This window comes from Larus michahellis, chromosome 1 (genome assembly GCF_964199755.1).
Source record: "Larus michahellis chromosome 1, bLarMic1.1, whole genome shotgun sequence".
In the NCBI taxonomy this organism is placed as follows: domain Eukaryota; kingdom Metazoa; phylum Chordata; class Aves; order Charadriiformes; family Laridae; genus Larus; species Larus michahellis.
In genome coordinates this window covers 44282088-44294103 of record NC_133896.1, presented here as the reverse complement: position 1 = coordinate 44294103, position 12016 = coordinate 44282088, and the positions used below count along the sequence as shown (strand labels likewise).

The window sequence follows — 12016 nt, the reverse complement described above, 5'->3', positions numbered from 1 at the left end:
GAAACACCTAAAATACAGGCTCCTTAAGAAGGACAGGCAGGGGAGATGAGGTGTCACTCTCTATGTCAATGACCAGCTGGAGGGCATGGAGTTCCACCTGGGAATGGATAAGGAGCCGACCGAGAGCTTATGGGTCAGGATCGAAGGGAACACAGGTGCAGATGGTGTTACAGTGGGGGTCTGCTACAGGCCACCCAACCAGGAAGACCAGGTGGATGAGACCCTCTTGTAGACGGATAGGAGCAGCTTCTCATTCACAAGCCAGGAGGCCTGCATGGATGAACAGGGAGCTCCTGCAGAAACTCAAACTCAAAAAGGAAGCCTACAGAGCATGAAAGCAAGGACAGGTAGCCTGGTAAGAATACAGAGAAGTTGTCCAAGCAGCCAGGGATCAGGTTAGGAAAGCTAAAGCCCTCATAGAATTAAATCTGAACAGGGATATCAAGAGCAACAAGAAAAGCTTTTATAGGTATGTTGGTGATAAAAGGAAGACTAGGAAAATTGTGGTCCCTCTCCAGACGAAATGGGGGACCTGGTCACCTGGGATATGGAGAAAGTTGAGGTAATCAATGACTTTTTTGCCTCGGTCTTCACCGGCAAGTGCTCTAGCCCCACCACCCAAGTTGCAGAAGGCAAAGGCAGGGACTGGGAGAATGAGGAACTGCCCACTGTAGAAGAAGATCACACTCAAGACCACCTAAGGAACCTGAAGGTGCACAAGTCCATGGGACCTGATGAGATTCATCCGCAGGTCCTGAGGGAAGTGGTGGATGAAGTTTCCAAGCCACTATCCATCATATTTGAGGAGTTCTGGCAGTCCAGTGAAGATCCCATTGACTGGAAAAGGGGAAACATAACCCCCATTTTTAAAATGGGGAAAAAGAAAGACCCAGGGAACTACAGGTTGGTCACTCTCACCTCTGTGCCTGGCAAGATCACAGAGCAGATCCTCCTGGAAACTCTGCTAAGGCACATGTAAAATAAGGAGGTGATTGGTGGCACCCAACAAGGGCAAATCATGCCTGACAAATTTGGTGGCCTTCTATGACGGCATTACAGCATTGATGGATAAGGGAAGAGCAACTGACATCATCTACTTGGACTTGTGCAAAGCATTTCACACTGTCCCACATGACATCCTTTTCTCTAAATTGGAGACGCATGGATTTGATGGACAGACCACTCGGTGGGTAAGGAACTGGCTGGACGGTTGCACTCAAAGAGTTGTGGTCAATGGCTTGATGACCAAGTGGAGACCAGTGATGAGTGATGCTCCTTGGGCATCAGTATTGAGACCAGTGCTGTTTAACATCTTTGTCAGCAATATGGACAGCGGGACTGAGTGCAACCTCAGCAAGTTTGCTGACAACGTCAAGCTGTGTGGCGCGGTCGACACGCTGGAGGGAAGGGATGCCATCCAGATGGACCTTGACAGGCTTGAGAGGTGGGCCTGTGCAAACCTCATGAAGTTCAACAAGGCCAAGTGCAAGGTCCTGCACATGGGTTGGGGCAATCCCATGCACAAATATAGGCTGGGTGGGGAACAGATTGAGAGCAGCCCTAAGGAGAAGGACTTAGGGGGTGTTGGTTGATGACAAGCTCAACATGAGCCGGCAATGTGCCCCTGAAGCCCACAAAGCCAACCTGAACTGCATCAAAAGAAGCGTGGCCAGCAGGTCGAGAGAGGCGATTCTGCCCCTCTACTTCACTCTAGTGAGACTCCACCTGGAGTACTGTGTCCAGCTCTTGCGGCACCCTTCTTATGTCCAACGTAAGAAGGACATGGACCAGTTGGAGTGAGTCCAGAGGAGGGCCACAGAGATGACCAGAGGGCTGGAGCCCCTCTCCTATGACGACAGGCTGAGAGAGATGGGGTTGTTCAGCCTGGAGAAGAGAAGGCTCTGAGGAGACCTTATAGCAGCCTTCCAGTACTTAAAGGGGGCCTACAGAAAAGGTGGAGAGGGACTCTTTATCAGGGAGTGTAGTGATAGGATGAGGGGTAATGGTTTTAAACTGAAAGAGCGTAGATTTAGATTAGATATTAGAAAGAAACTCTCTACTGTGAGGAACAGGTTTCTCAGAGACGTTGTGGATGTCCTGTCCCTGGAAGTGTTCAAGGTCAGGTTGGATGAGGCTTTGAGTAACCTAGTCTAGCAGAAGGTGTCCCTGCCTATGGCAGGGGGCTTGGAACTAGATGATCTTTAAGATCTCTTCCAACTCTAACCATTCTATGACTCTAAAATGTCTCTTTTGGTCACTGACATTACCAGAACAGAATCTTACACTTATTGAAACATTCTTTAAAGCTTAAAAAAAGCCATTAAAATGAAAAGGTTTTGAGCAGATAAAGGATATCCTGCCTCTCATTACTATACGTATGTTATCTAGTAGGGTCCCACAGTATATGTACTGACTTCCAGTTGAAAAGATGGCATGAATCCTGGCCTGAGGAACTCTCAGTGCCTGCACTTCAAACTTCAACAATTTGTCGCAATATCCAAAAAAGGACCTGGGCAAGGAGCCTGCAGTAGCTTCATTGCAGCTACTGTTTGAAAAATAATAATCCAAAATTTAACAGCTGCATCATGTACCTTACAAGAGTGGCAGAAGAAGAGAGTCTTTGCTGTTGGCAATTAGAGTGGGGAAGGAGGAAAGAGAGAAATACAGATGGAAGGACATGACAAACTGCAAACCAAAATGTGAGACTGACTGATTAAAACAAGGGTGATGTCACTAAAACTGCTGAAGCACTGTTCATTAAAGGCCTTGCTGTGCATAAATCACACAATGAAATGCACGTAAGTATGAAATATTATAGTTTCCAATTACCCTCTAGAGTTTGAGACTGTACAAATCTGAATATAATTTAGACAGAAAAGTGTCAGATTAGTATTCTGCAAACTGATAAAGGATTTGACTGCCTGGATATGTTGCTGAGATTGTAACAGCATAGTACAAAACAGCTGCAGCGCGAGTGAGTACAAAAGGCAGCGGAGAAAAAAAGGGAACTTCTCTTAAGTACATACATTCTAACTGCCAAGGGAAAGAAACAGCACGTTTCTTACGTCGCATTTGCACTACATTTGCTTCAAGGATATGTTGTATATATCAGTCCTATATTGTCATAACGTGTTACAATCTCCCTGTAAAAATTGCCCTGATTTATTTCAAAATAGTTGTGGGACTGTTGTACCTTAACATTAGGGACTAAAAATAAACATGATTTCATGATGAAAAATACCACTGCTTGTCACTAGTATAGCTGCAAAGATTGACATTTCATTTTGATTAACTGTATCATTCAATATAGGACGGTAGCACACAGGTTAAGAGAACAGAATGGAAAACACACCACGTTGCTTCAATAACACAAAAACTTACTGGATGACAAATATCTCCTTGCGTCTAAAGAAAAATGAAGAGTATCTGGAAGTAAAATCCATTGACACTTTAGTATATAAACAAAATTAGTACTATCCTTATTCATCTAACAGTTTGGAAACAAGGCCATTTTGAAGATCCATCAAGATCATTTATACAAGTCACAGTTATCACAGTGCATTGGCAATGGTTCTGTCTTCAGATAATGTTTTCCACTGTTATTAGCAAGTACTAAACAACACTATGCGAATGACACGTGCCCCACACAGAACATACCACATCCATTACGTCGACGATTTCCAGATGATTCATAGTATGTTTTCTCATCTGTTACAAGCAGCCATTCCTGTGTGCACTATTTCGAACAGGTTTGTACATGCAATCAACTTACTCCATGCCACACACATAGACATACACACACTCAAACAAAACAGGTCAACAGCTACCACCTTTCATCTTCCATCTATTCCTAGTCTGCACCAGTAGGATGCCTGACTGCTAGGGCAAGACTATTTTAGGCTTCTCATCTTTAAGGAGACTGCCTACCACAGCGTTTCATCTGACACAGCGGGGAAAATACAGGCAGGTAAAGAATGTTCACCAAACATTTCTAACTCAGTTGGACGTCATATATTGTTGAGAATCAGCATTATATTTATTCGGTGAATAATATCCATATTTCTGGCAGTTTTCCTTCTGATAAATATCTGTGACAAGATTCTTTGTCAGATAGAAAAAATGAATAGTACGGAACTGCTGCATACACTGAGTATGCTATCAGGGTAGCCAGTGTGCTGAGGTCCACAGAAACCCAGATGTTATGCAAATCCCTTTGTGAAAAAAATACTTTCTAAATGTCAGTTAAACAATGACAGATTAGTTCTTGAATTAGTTGACTGGGACTTCTGGGAGTTTGACTCTTTCAAAACGCTTGCATAGGTTTTGCGGTCTACACAAAACACTGGGCCATCAAAAAAACTCAGAAATTCTGCATGTTTAAAAATATGTAGCCCTTTTTTTGCTAACACAATTAAACAGTGATTTGCACTTAGATCTTTATCTTGTTGTAAAAAGAGCTGAAGATTAAGTGATTTTCTAAAAGCTAGTGAGAAGCGTCTTGAGGATGGAGGTCATTCTTTGAAAGAGGATCTTAGTGACCTGTGTAAATAAGAACACCACAAACACTTCCAAACAAGCAAAGGTCAGAAAGGGGTCATGGCTACAGCCCCTTTGGACTACTGTTTTGCCTAAGGAGTACGCTTACCGTGTAAATCTCTCATCCTTCAGCTCCAGGTCTGCCACTGTGATCAACTGATCCAATTTAAACTTAGTGTCAATAATTTCAGCATCTCGTGGGGAGTATGTGCCTCCCTCTTTTTGCTTTTGCCGAATTCTAAACAGAAAATAATAGTGAAAAATAAACATGCAAAAGATTAAAGGACACATACGTCAATACTTTGATTAGAAAGGCTGAAACTGAAAAACGGTTGCTGGGAATCCTTCCTTGACCTTTATTCTGCTCCAGCAGTTACACTGTCTAAAATTCATACGGAAAGAATCTAGCCTATATACTCTTTCAGTTTTCCTACATCAATTCTTTGGCAATGCCTGAATGGTGCAGCTGAGGAAGAAATTATGTTGAATGTGCAAGCTGACACCATGTATGCAGTACACGACGCTTCTTTACAGGGACATTTTGTTCACAATTTGAATTAGAAGTCGATTTCTCTTTCACATGCGAGAATTCAATGTATTTAACTGATAAATTTATTAGTAAGATGGAAAACAGAATTTAGAGTATTTACTTCATGTCAAGCTGTCAATAGGGTTAGCCATCATGCTAACCAGCCAGCTGACACTCTGATCTGTATCCTCATGTCAATAGAGAAGGGGGTCTGAAAGGGTAAGACAGGCTACTGCTCTGATTTACCCTCTGAAGAAGTTGTTTTTTTCTCCTTCATCTGTGGAGGCTACACTCACTAGACTAAAGCATTTGTCAGTCCCTCCCTAAATTTCTACATAAAGACACAACAACAGAAAAAAAAGAAAAGAAAATGCAATACATTTTTAAATGACAGCCTGGTTCCATTTATAGGACTGTTTCAACTCTTCTTTAAAACATTTTTGAGTGTTTGCAAACGTGATATGGCAAGGATACATAAATCTCACCTTGCAAAAGCATATACTGCAGCCACCAAAAGAACAACTGAAAGTATACACAAAGTAACAGCAAGGATAACTTCTACAGATCTTCCTGACAGTCCTTCTCCTGCAACATAAAGTAGAAATCTATTTCATAGATTCATTATAATTTTTACATTTCTGACAGGGTGAAATCAGGGAGTGATGAGAGACAGACACTTTTCTCTCTGTACAACCACATCTGGTTTGTGTCAGTCGAAGGGCAGCTCAGGAAAGAAAAATACAACAAAACCAGAAACAATTTATACAAAGGTTCCTAAGCATTGCTTATCTATGCAATACATAGTGCTAATAGCGTGTGTCTACAGCTATGGGTGCAGCCATCCCCCGCTGCTTTTCAGGTTTGCCTGCTGAACAGGTTCAGGTAGGTGTACACTGCAGCACCATCGGTCTCAACACTGAAGCCTGAGCTGAGCTCCTGCTTCAGTCTCTGTGCAGCCGCTGCTCTAACAGCTAGGAGTACTCAAACTCCAGAAGGGGAAGAGCCACAACTCTAAAGCTCTGAGGCTTGCAGCCGTCACTCACAGGCACAAAATAAAAGATGCTTTTTTGGCGATACTCTCCTCAGGGTGCTGAAGGAACCCACCTAGTAATCGGATCTGAGCTTTCTGGATTAATCTGCCTCACTGACCGTTGACTCATGCTCTTTATTTATGTGGGAACTGGTGATGTTGTTAGGAATAACCACCAGCAGGCCAAAAGAAATCATAACGGCCTCTATGATGAAAAGGTAAATGTGCTGGTATTCTAATCAGTCTTTCCAGGGGAGAATGAAGGCTCATTCAGAGACTGATAAACCATTTAGATTAGTAGCTTCTAGACCTCTTTTTGAACCTGTTTGGTGCTAAATTTTTGAGACTCATGTAATTCCCCACCCTTCTTGGTAATCCTGTCCCTATCCCAAAAACCTCAGCCTCTTTTTTCCATAGGCACACGGTGAAAAAAAGAAAAGCAAGGGAATACTACTGCTGGTATTGTTCACCTATGCTGACATTCACCTCCACTTGCTGATCCACTGTGGAAAACCAGATCCTAGCTATGAAACTTAGATTTCCCACTCAATGAACAGCATTCTCGTAAGGACACACTGGGAAACACTGCGGTCCTGGCTTTGTTCCTCTCAAAAAGCTCTGATTTTTGGATTAGAGAGTATATTGCGGATGATCTAGACTGCATAAACATTGAAGAACGTGATTAAAATTCAAAATGATACTGATTTAGCTGAAGAAGTGGTCTTAAAACAGTAGGGTGCAATTTTGTAAGGTCGAGTGCATGGTTCTACACGTAGGCAGTAATAATCACCTACAATAATACAGCACAGTAAGCAGTAGGTTAGGTAGAAATTTATCAGAAGAAAATGTGAGATTATTGTAGACTGAAACCAACATAAATAAGCAATATCATGCCTGTATGAAACAATTCTTCCACTGCATTAGTAAAGTTTCACACGCAACACTGGACACTACAAGGTAAGAACAATTCAGGCCAGGGAAAGAGAACAGAAAAGAAAAGCAAGTATATAAAAAATATTGCAAGGAGAAAAGGAATGAAAAAGTCCCTGCCACTCACTGATCTCTGTGATAAGGCACAAATGTTAGTAACATGGAAGAAGAACAGAAGAATCTCCTGAGGAACCTCTACAACAGTTCTATCCATTTTGCCCTGAACAGTGAAGCTAATTTTAAACTCTATGGGTTAATATCAGTCTAAACATTGTCGAGGTTATTAAACAAAACTGTGCTGGCAGAATACCCACCAAGAATAAAAAAAAATTCTTTGCAACAGGGAGGGACCACACACCTCTGTAGAGATGATCATGGGCACGGGAAAGGAGACAAAACAGAAGACATCTGTTTATACAACATGTATAATTCTGAGGCACTGCAATTCAATACATGATGATAACAAACCGCAATAATAGAATATCATAAGGTAGGTTTCTATGAAAAAGGCGGTGTCAGGAAACCCCATTTTGATTATTTCCTGTCTCATCAGCTTTGTATTTCACAAGGAAAAAGTCTACACTTACACAGGACTACCAGCTGCCCTACAATGGTTTGCTGAACTAGCTATCAGAGTTTATGAAAAGGTTATAAGCTGCCTTGATGCATTAGAAGTTTAAACAGTATTTGTCACCACGTCTTAATTATCTCATGGAAAAATCCTGACCTTTCATTGTAGTATGGACATTACTTTTGCAGTGTCAGTCATGGATTATGAGGAAGAAACTCCATTTCTCCAACACAAGAGGAGAGTTGTGGTACTCCAAGAATGGTTGAGTGGGAGCACCGTATTAAAATGTATCCTTTACTATAATTAAAAACCCATTATTGCAGCTGTGTGTTCCAATAATTTCAGTTATATAGAAACATTATCTGCTTCTTGTGATATATAAAAGTTTTGTTTCTTGCTGATAGGCTTTAAAATTTAGAAGTTAAGGCCAGACAAGAGTTTGCTGTAGCACCCATTTTAAAAGCAGTGTTTGATATGAAACTTTAGCACAGAAGGCACTGGATGGGTATGAGGAGCCATGGATACCTGAGGAATTTATCTATTACATTTTATTCAGCATACAAACAGATCTTGCTTGTTTATGATCTACACCAAAGGAGAATGTGTCACAAGCTTTCAGTAACAAGAGAAGCGAATTAATTACATGATCTGCCTGACACTAAAGCATGATTTCTTTAAGCATTGCAGACTTTTCTGTTAGAAAGGAGAAAGTTGTCCAGAGGACAGGATACATTTTGACTTATTTCCAGTAGGCTTGTTTTCCCTGATTGGACACACTGTCTTTCCCTTACAGGGCAAACTTTGCTTCATTGACTTAGAACTTTAAACTCAGAACATAGAAAGACAACTTTTGTGTTGCGCTTTCTAAAACATTCAGGGCTAGAGAAATAGTGCCAGATCTTTTCAGAATATTCAGGTAGTGAATTAACATTTCAGGATCTTCAGTATCAGATCATGTAACAAATTTCTAGCATGGATTAGATGAACAAGGGAGCTCATATCACAGAAGATGAATGCCAAATGAAAAATACGTGCCCACTAAAATTCTTCTGGATACTCATCCAGTTGTCTTGGGATCCCTTTTCAGAAAGACAGGGCTAATGCTTAGCTAAGTAAGTTTTGGCTTACCAATATATTAAAAGAACTTGCAGATCTTATTGCGATCTGCTATGAGAGTATTCACTCCCAATTTTGGGGGTAGGTCAACACTGCCATGGAGGAATTTATGCTGGATATAAGACCCCATAATGGCTGGCCCATTGGCCAGTGACATCAGAACCAGATGGATTCTATTAGACAATATTAATTTATTAATTAATACGGAGCTTTATCTGTATATAAAGGTTGAAGGGCTACAGGGTCGTGCCCTCAGATGAGCTTCCACTCATTCTGATTCTGGTTCAGTTAGGTCCAACAAAACATATGTCATTGTTAGGTTTATGGTTGCACTCGATGATCTTAAAGGTGTTTTCCAACCTAAAGGATTTTATGATTCTATTCCAGTGAGCCTAGTGTAGGAAACCTCTTGGCTGCAGTTTGCCAAGCAAGATGAGCTATCCTGGCAAAATGGTACTTTTATTGGTATAACTGAATCTCTGCTAACGAACTTTGTCAATACTGCTTCTTCATTTAACAGTCCAGGCTGAGGTAAAACCTCTTGACAACCTCAAAAGGACATAAAAGGGAATGGACATGTTTCCTCAGCCATTCCGGTTAAGCTAGGTCCAACAAAAATTGACATTATTTACTTCAGGGAAACCACTGCACTAAAAAGAAACATGGAATTGTCTAGATTCTTTGGAAACAGAGAAATACATTAGTAAATTACACTCTCCTTACCTAAAGTTTTGACAGGGTCAGAATAGTCAGAATCTGTAAACTGTCCTTTAATGTTAGTTGCTCTGAACTTAAATCTGTGAAATAAAACCAAGAAAACTAATGAAATGAAAGTTTACGTGCATTTTCTTAAATACTGTTTCACTTAGAAGCTAAAAACTATTTTTCTTTTTTATTATAATATAAGCTGGAATCATTCACCTGCTAAAGTGACATTATGACGGACATCAAGGACTCAGTGTCAATGTCTTAAATGTATAATCAAACTATATGAATTACTTACCATGACTTCGTGAGTTCATTTAAGAACTCAGTAAGCATCTTTCAAAAAAATTTGTCTCCCGTATTTATGCTTTTGTATGTTTGTATATATGTATATTTCATTGAAGTCTTTCTCTTGGAGAAACATTGAGACAAATGTACTTACAGGTACTGCTTTCTTGGTTTCAGTGGACCATTACATATTTTGTCTTGACTGCCTGGTACCATACATGTAGTGTCAGCACCTATGACATATATCTCTTCTTTGCCACTCAAATCTTCTTTTCCTTCGATACATGGTGGGTTTGGAAAGCCTTCATTTGTAAAATACGGCCTCGGTCTGTTGAAGTAGGCATCATACCACTTAGTAACATTCCCATCATGCTGAGCTATTGTCAAGAAAAGAAATAATCAGAAACAATTTACATTCTAACCAGACTGTAATTAAAGAAGTTAAATAGGAAATTAAATTTTTTAATAGCTTAGCATGCTATCAGTACCATTTACACAACTAAGCCTATAAGTGTATTTGCACTTGAACCCAAATTTCCTTATTATCCACACTATCTATATTTTTTTAACTCACAGTTAAGTCAACTGAATCACCACTAGAAAACTTCAGGGGCAGTCTCACACATGAGCTCTGCCTGTGGGGGATATAACTTGTGCAAGCCACCTGACTTTGAAACTGAGCATGGCTAGCAAAGAGAATAAAAGGTGTTTACCCTAAAGACAGTAAAGACTGTTTCATAAATGAAATTCCTAGATTTCCATAAGCGGACAGTACCTAGAAGCTCAGGAGAAAAATCTTCACAATGTTGCTTAACATGGTATTTGCATATCTATCAGTTCAAGGGAATATTCACAGCAATAGCTATGAAGCAAATGCTTGTAGCTTTAGTGCTAAAATGCAAAATTCAGAAAAAGGTGAAAGACTTAATGTGAATTCACTTAATGCGGATGCTTTTACTTTGAAAGCAAGCAAAACAAGGCAATTAAATACCTGGGGTTTGTCCTTCTTAGGTAAAGTAAGCCTGACCATATGATGTCCTATCTTGAAACTCCCACTCACATTGGTAGGCGATTACTCAAAAGAGTATCATGGCACTGTTCGTATGAGTAAACGTTCACGAGTCCATACAAGGGAATACACATTCTAACCCACAGTCTACAGAAGGGATTTATACAAATCCCTCTGCCCCCGTTATGAAATGGGAATATCAACTGCACATGACTGCATTCTTTTACAGGCAACACTAATAGCAACAGAAGAATAACCTTGCAAAAAAAAAGTTTCAGATTTATTTACCTTTCACAAATGCCAAATGAAAATATAGAAATATAATGATAAGAATAGGGCCAGAATAGTATCGGTGCCTTCAAACGGAACGGATGACTCTTGGCAAGGGTTCCCAAAATTCAGTGCCCAGCCCACAGGTATTGTGAAAGATACTTTGCTCTTAGTACTGTCGCCACATCTAAAGTGACTTTTTTGGCTGTTTTCTAGCGTGAAATTACTAAGATCCAAGAAGAGAAATAAGACAAAAGACAAACAGCCTGAAAATAAAGACATAAAAAAAACCTGAAAACAATTTTTAAGAGAACTTGTAAAATACCACCTCCAGCTTCCACAACAAGAACTTGTATCTTCTTGATAGGGCCGTGATCATCACTGTAATAACATATTGGCATTCTGATTGTAATTGTCGTAGCTGTGACGAGTAACGCCCCATTGGTATCATAAACTGGTGCTGGTTTCTTTTTAGGCCGTGGTGGTTCTGTTTTTAAACAAAAATATACCATGGAGTTTTGTTTTAAAATGTTTTCACTACAAGTATTTTGTTCAGGCGCGTAGCTGTGTTATGCAAGACAAATCTTCAGCATATTTTCAGGGACAATTTAATGTTCTATTTAATGCCTTAAACCTCTAAAAACTGTATACTGATAAATGCCTCAGCTTTCAATTAAAAGAGAAAACAACAGAATGACTGAGTCTTAGTTTTTCCATGAATTTCAATCAATGACTGTATTTATTTCCACAATGGTGATGCTGTGTACTTAGCTATACTTCTGCAATATTCTTCTAAGCTGTTCACTGATGGTAACTAAAATACTGAAGTCAATATGATTACTTCACTGAGTCTGCACATGGTTTACAGGATCATTCAGATACGAATAGCAAATGATCTGTGATATGCAGCAAAACTGAGCACTGAAATTCAAGGCTATCAGTTATGTGTTCCTGTTCCTACAATATGTAGCCTCTAAATAACAGACAAAGGCGCACAGCTGTGTACTCACAGGTAGAACAGTAATTTCTTCA

At 40.1% G+C, this 12016-nt stretch overlaps 1 protein-coding gene across 1 annotated transcript in view; it reads right to left on the bottom strand.

Moving 5' to 3' along the window:
• Positions 1-12016, bottom strand: part of PTPRQ (protein tyrosine phosphatase receptor type Q) — a 110457-nt gene that overhangs the window by 24206 nt on the left and 74235 nt on the right. Inside the window, exons 31-35 of the mRNA XM_074599951.1 lie at positions 11313-11471; positions 9860-10082; positions 9436-9509; positions 5551-5650; positions 4646-4774 (exon numbers count right to left, since the gene is read on the bottom strand). Coding sequence (XP_074456052.1) covers positions 4646-4774; positions 5551-5650; positions 9436-9509; positions 9860-10082; positions 11313-11471 — 685 coding nt within the window. The remainder of the gene's footprint in view (positions 1-4645; positions 4775-5550; positions 5651-9435; positions 9510-9859; positions 10083-11312; positions 11472-12016) is intronic.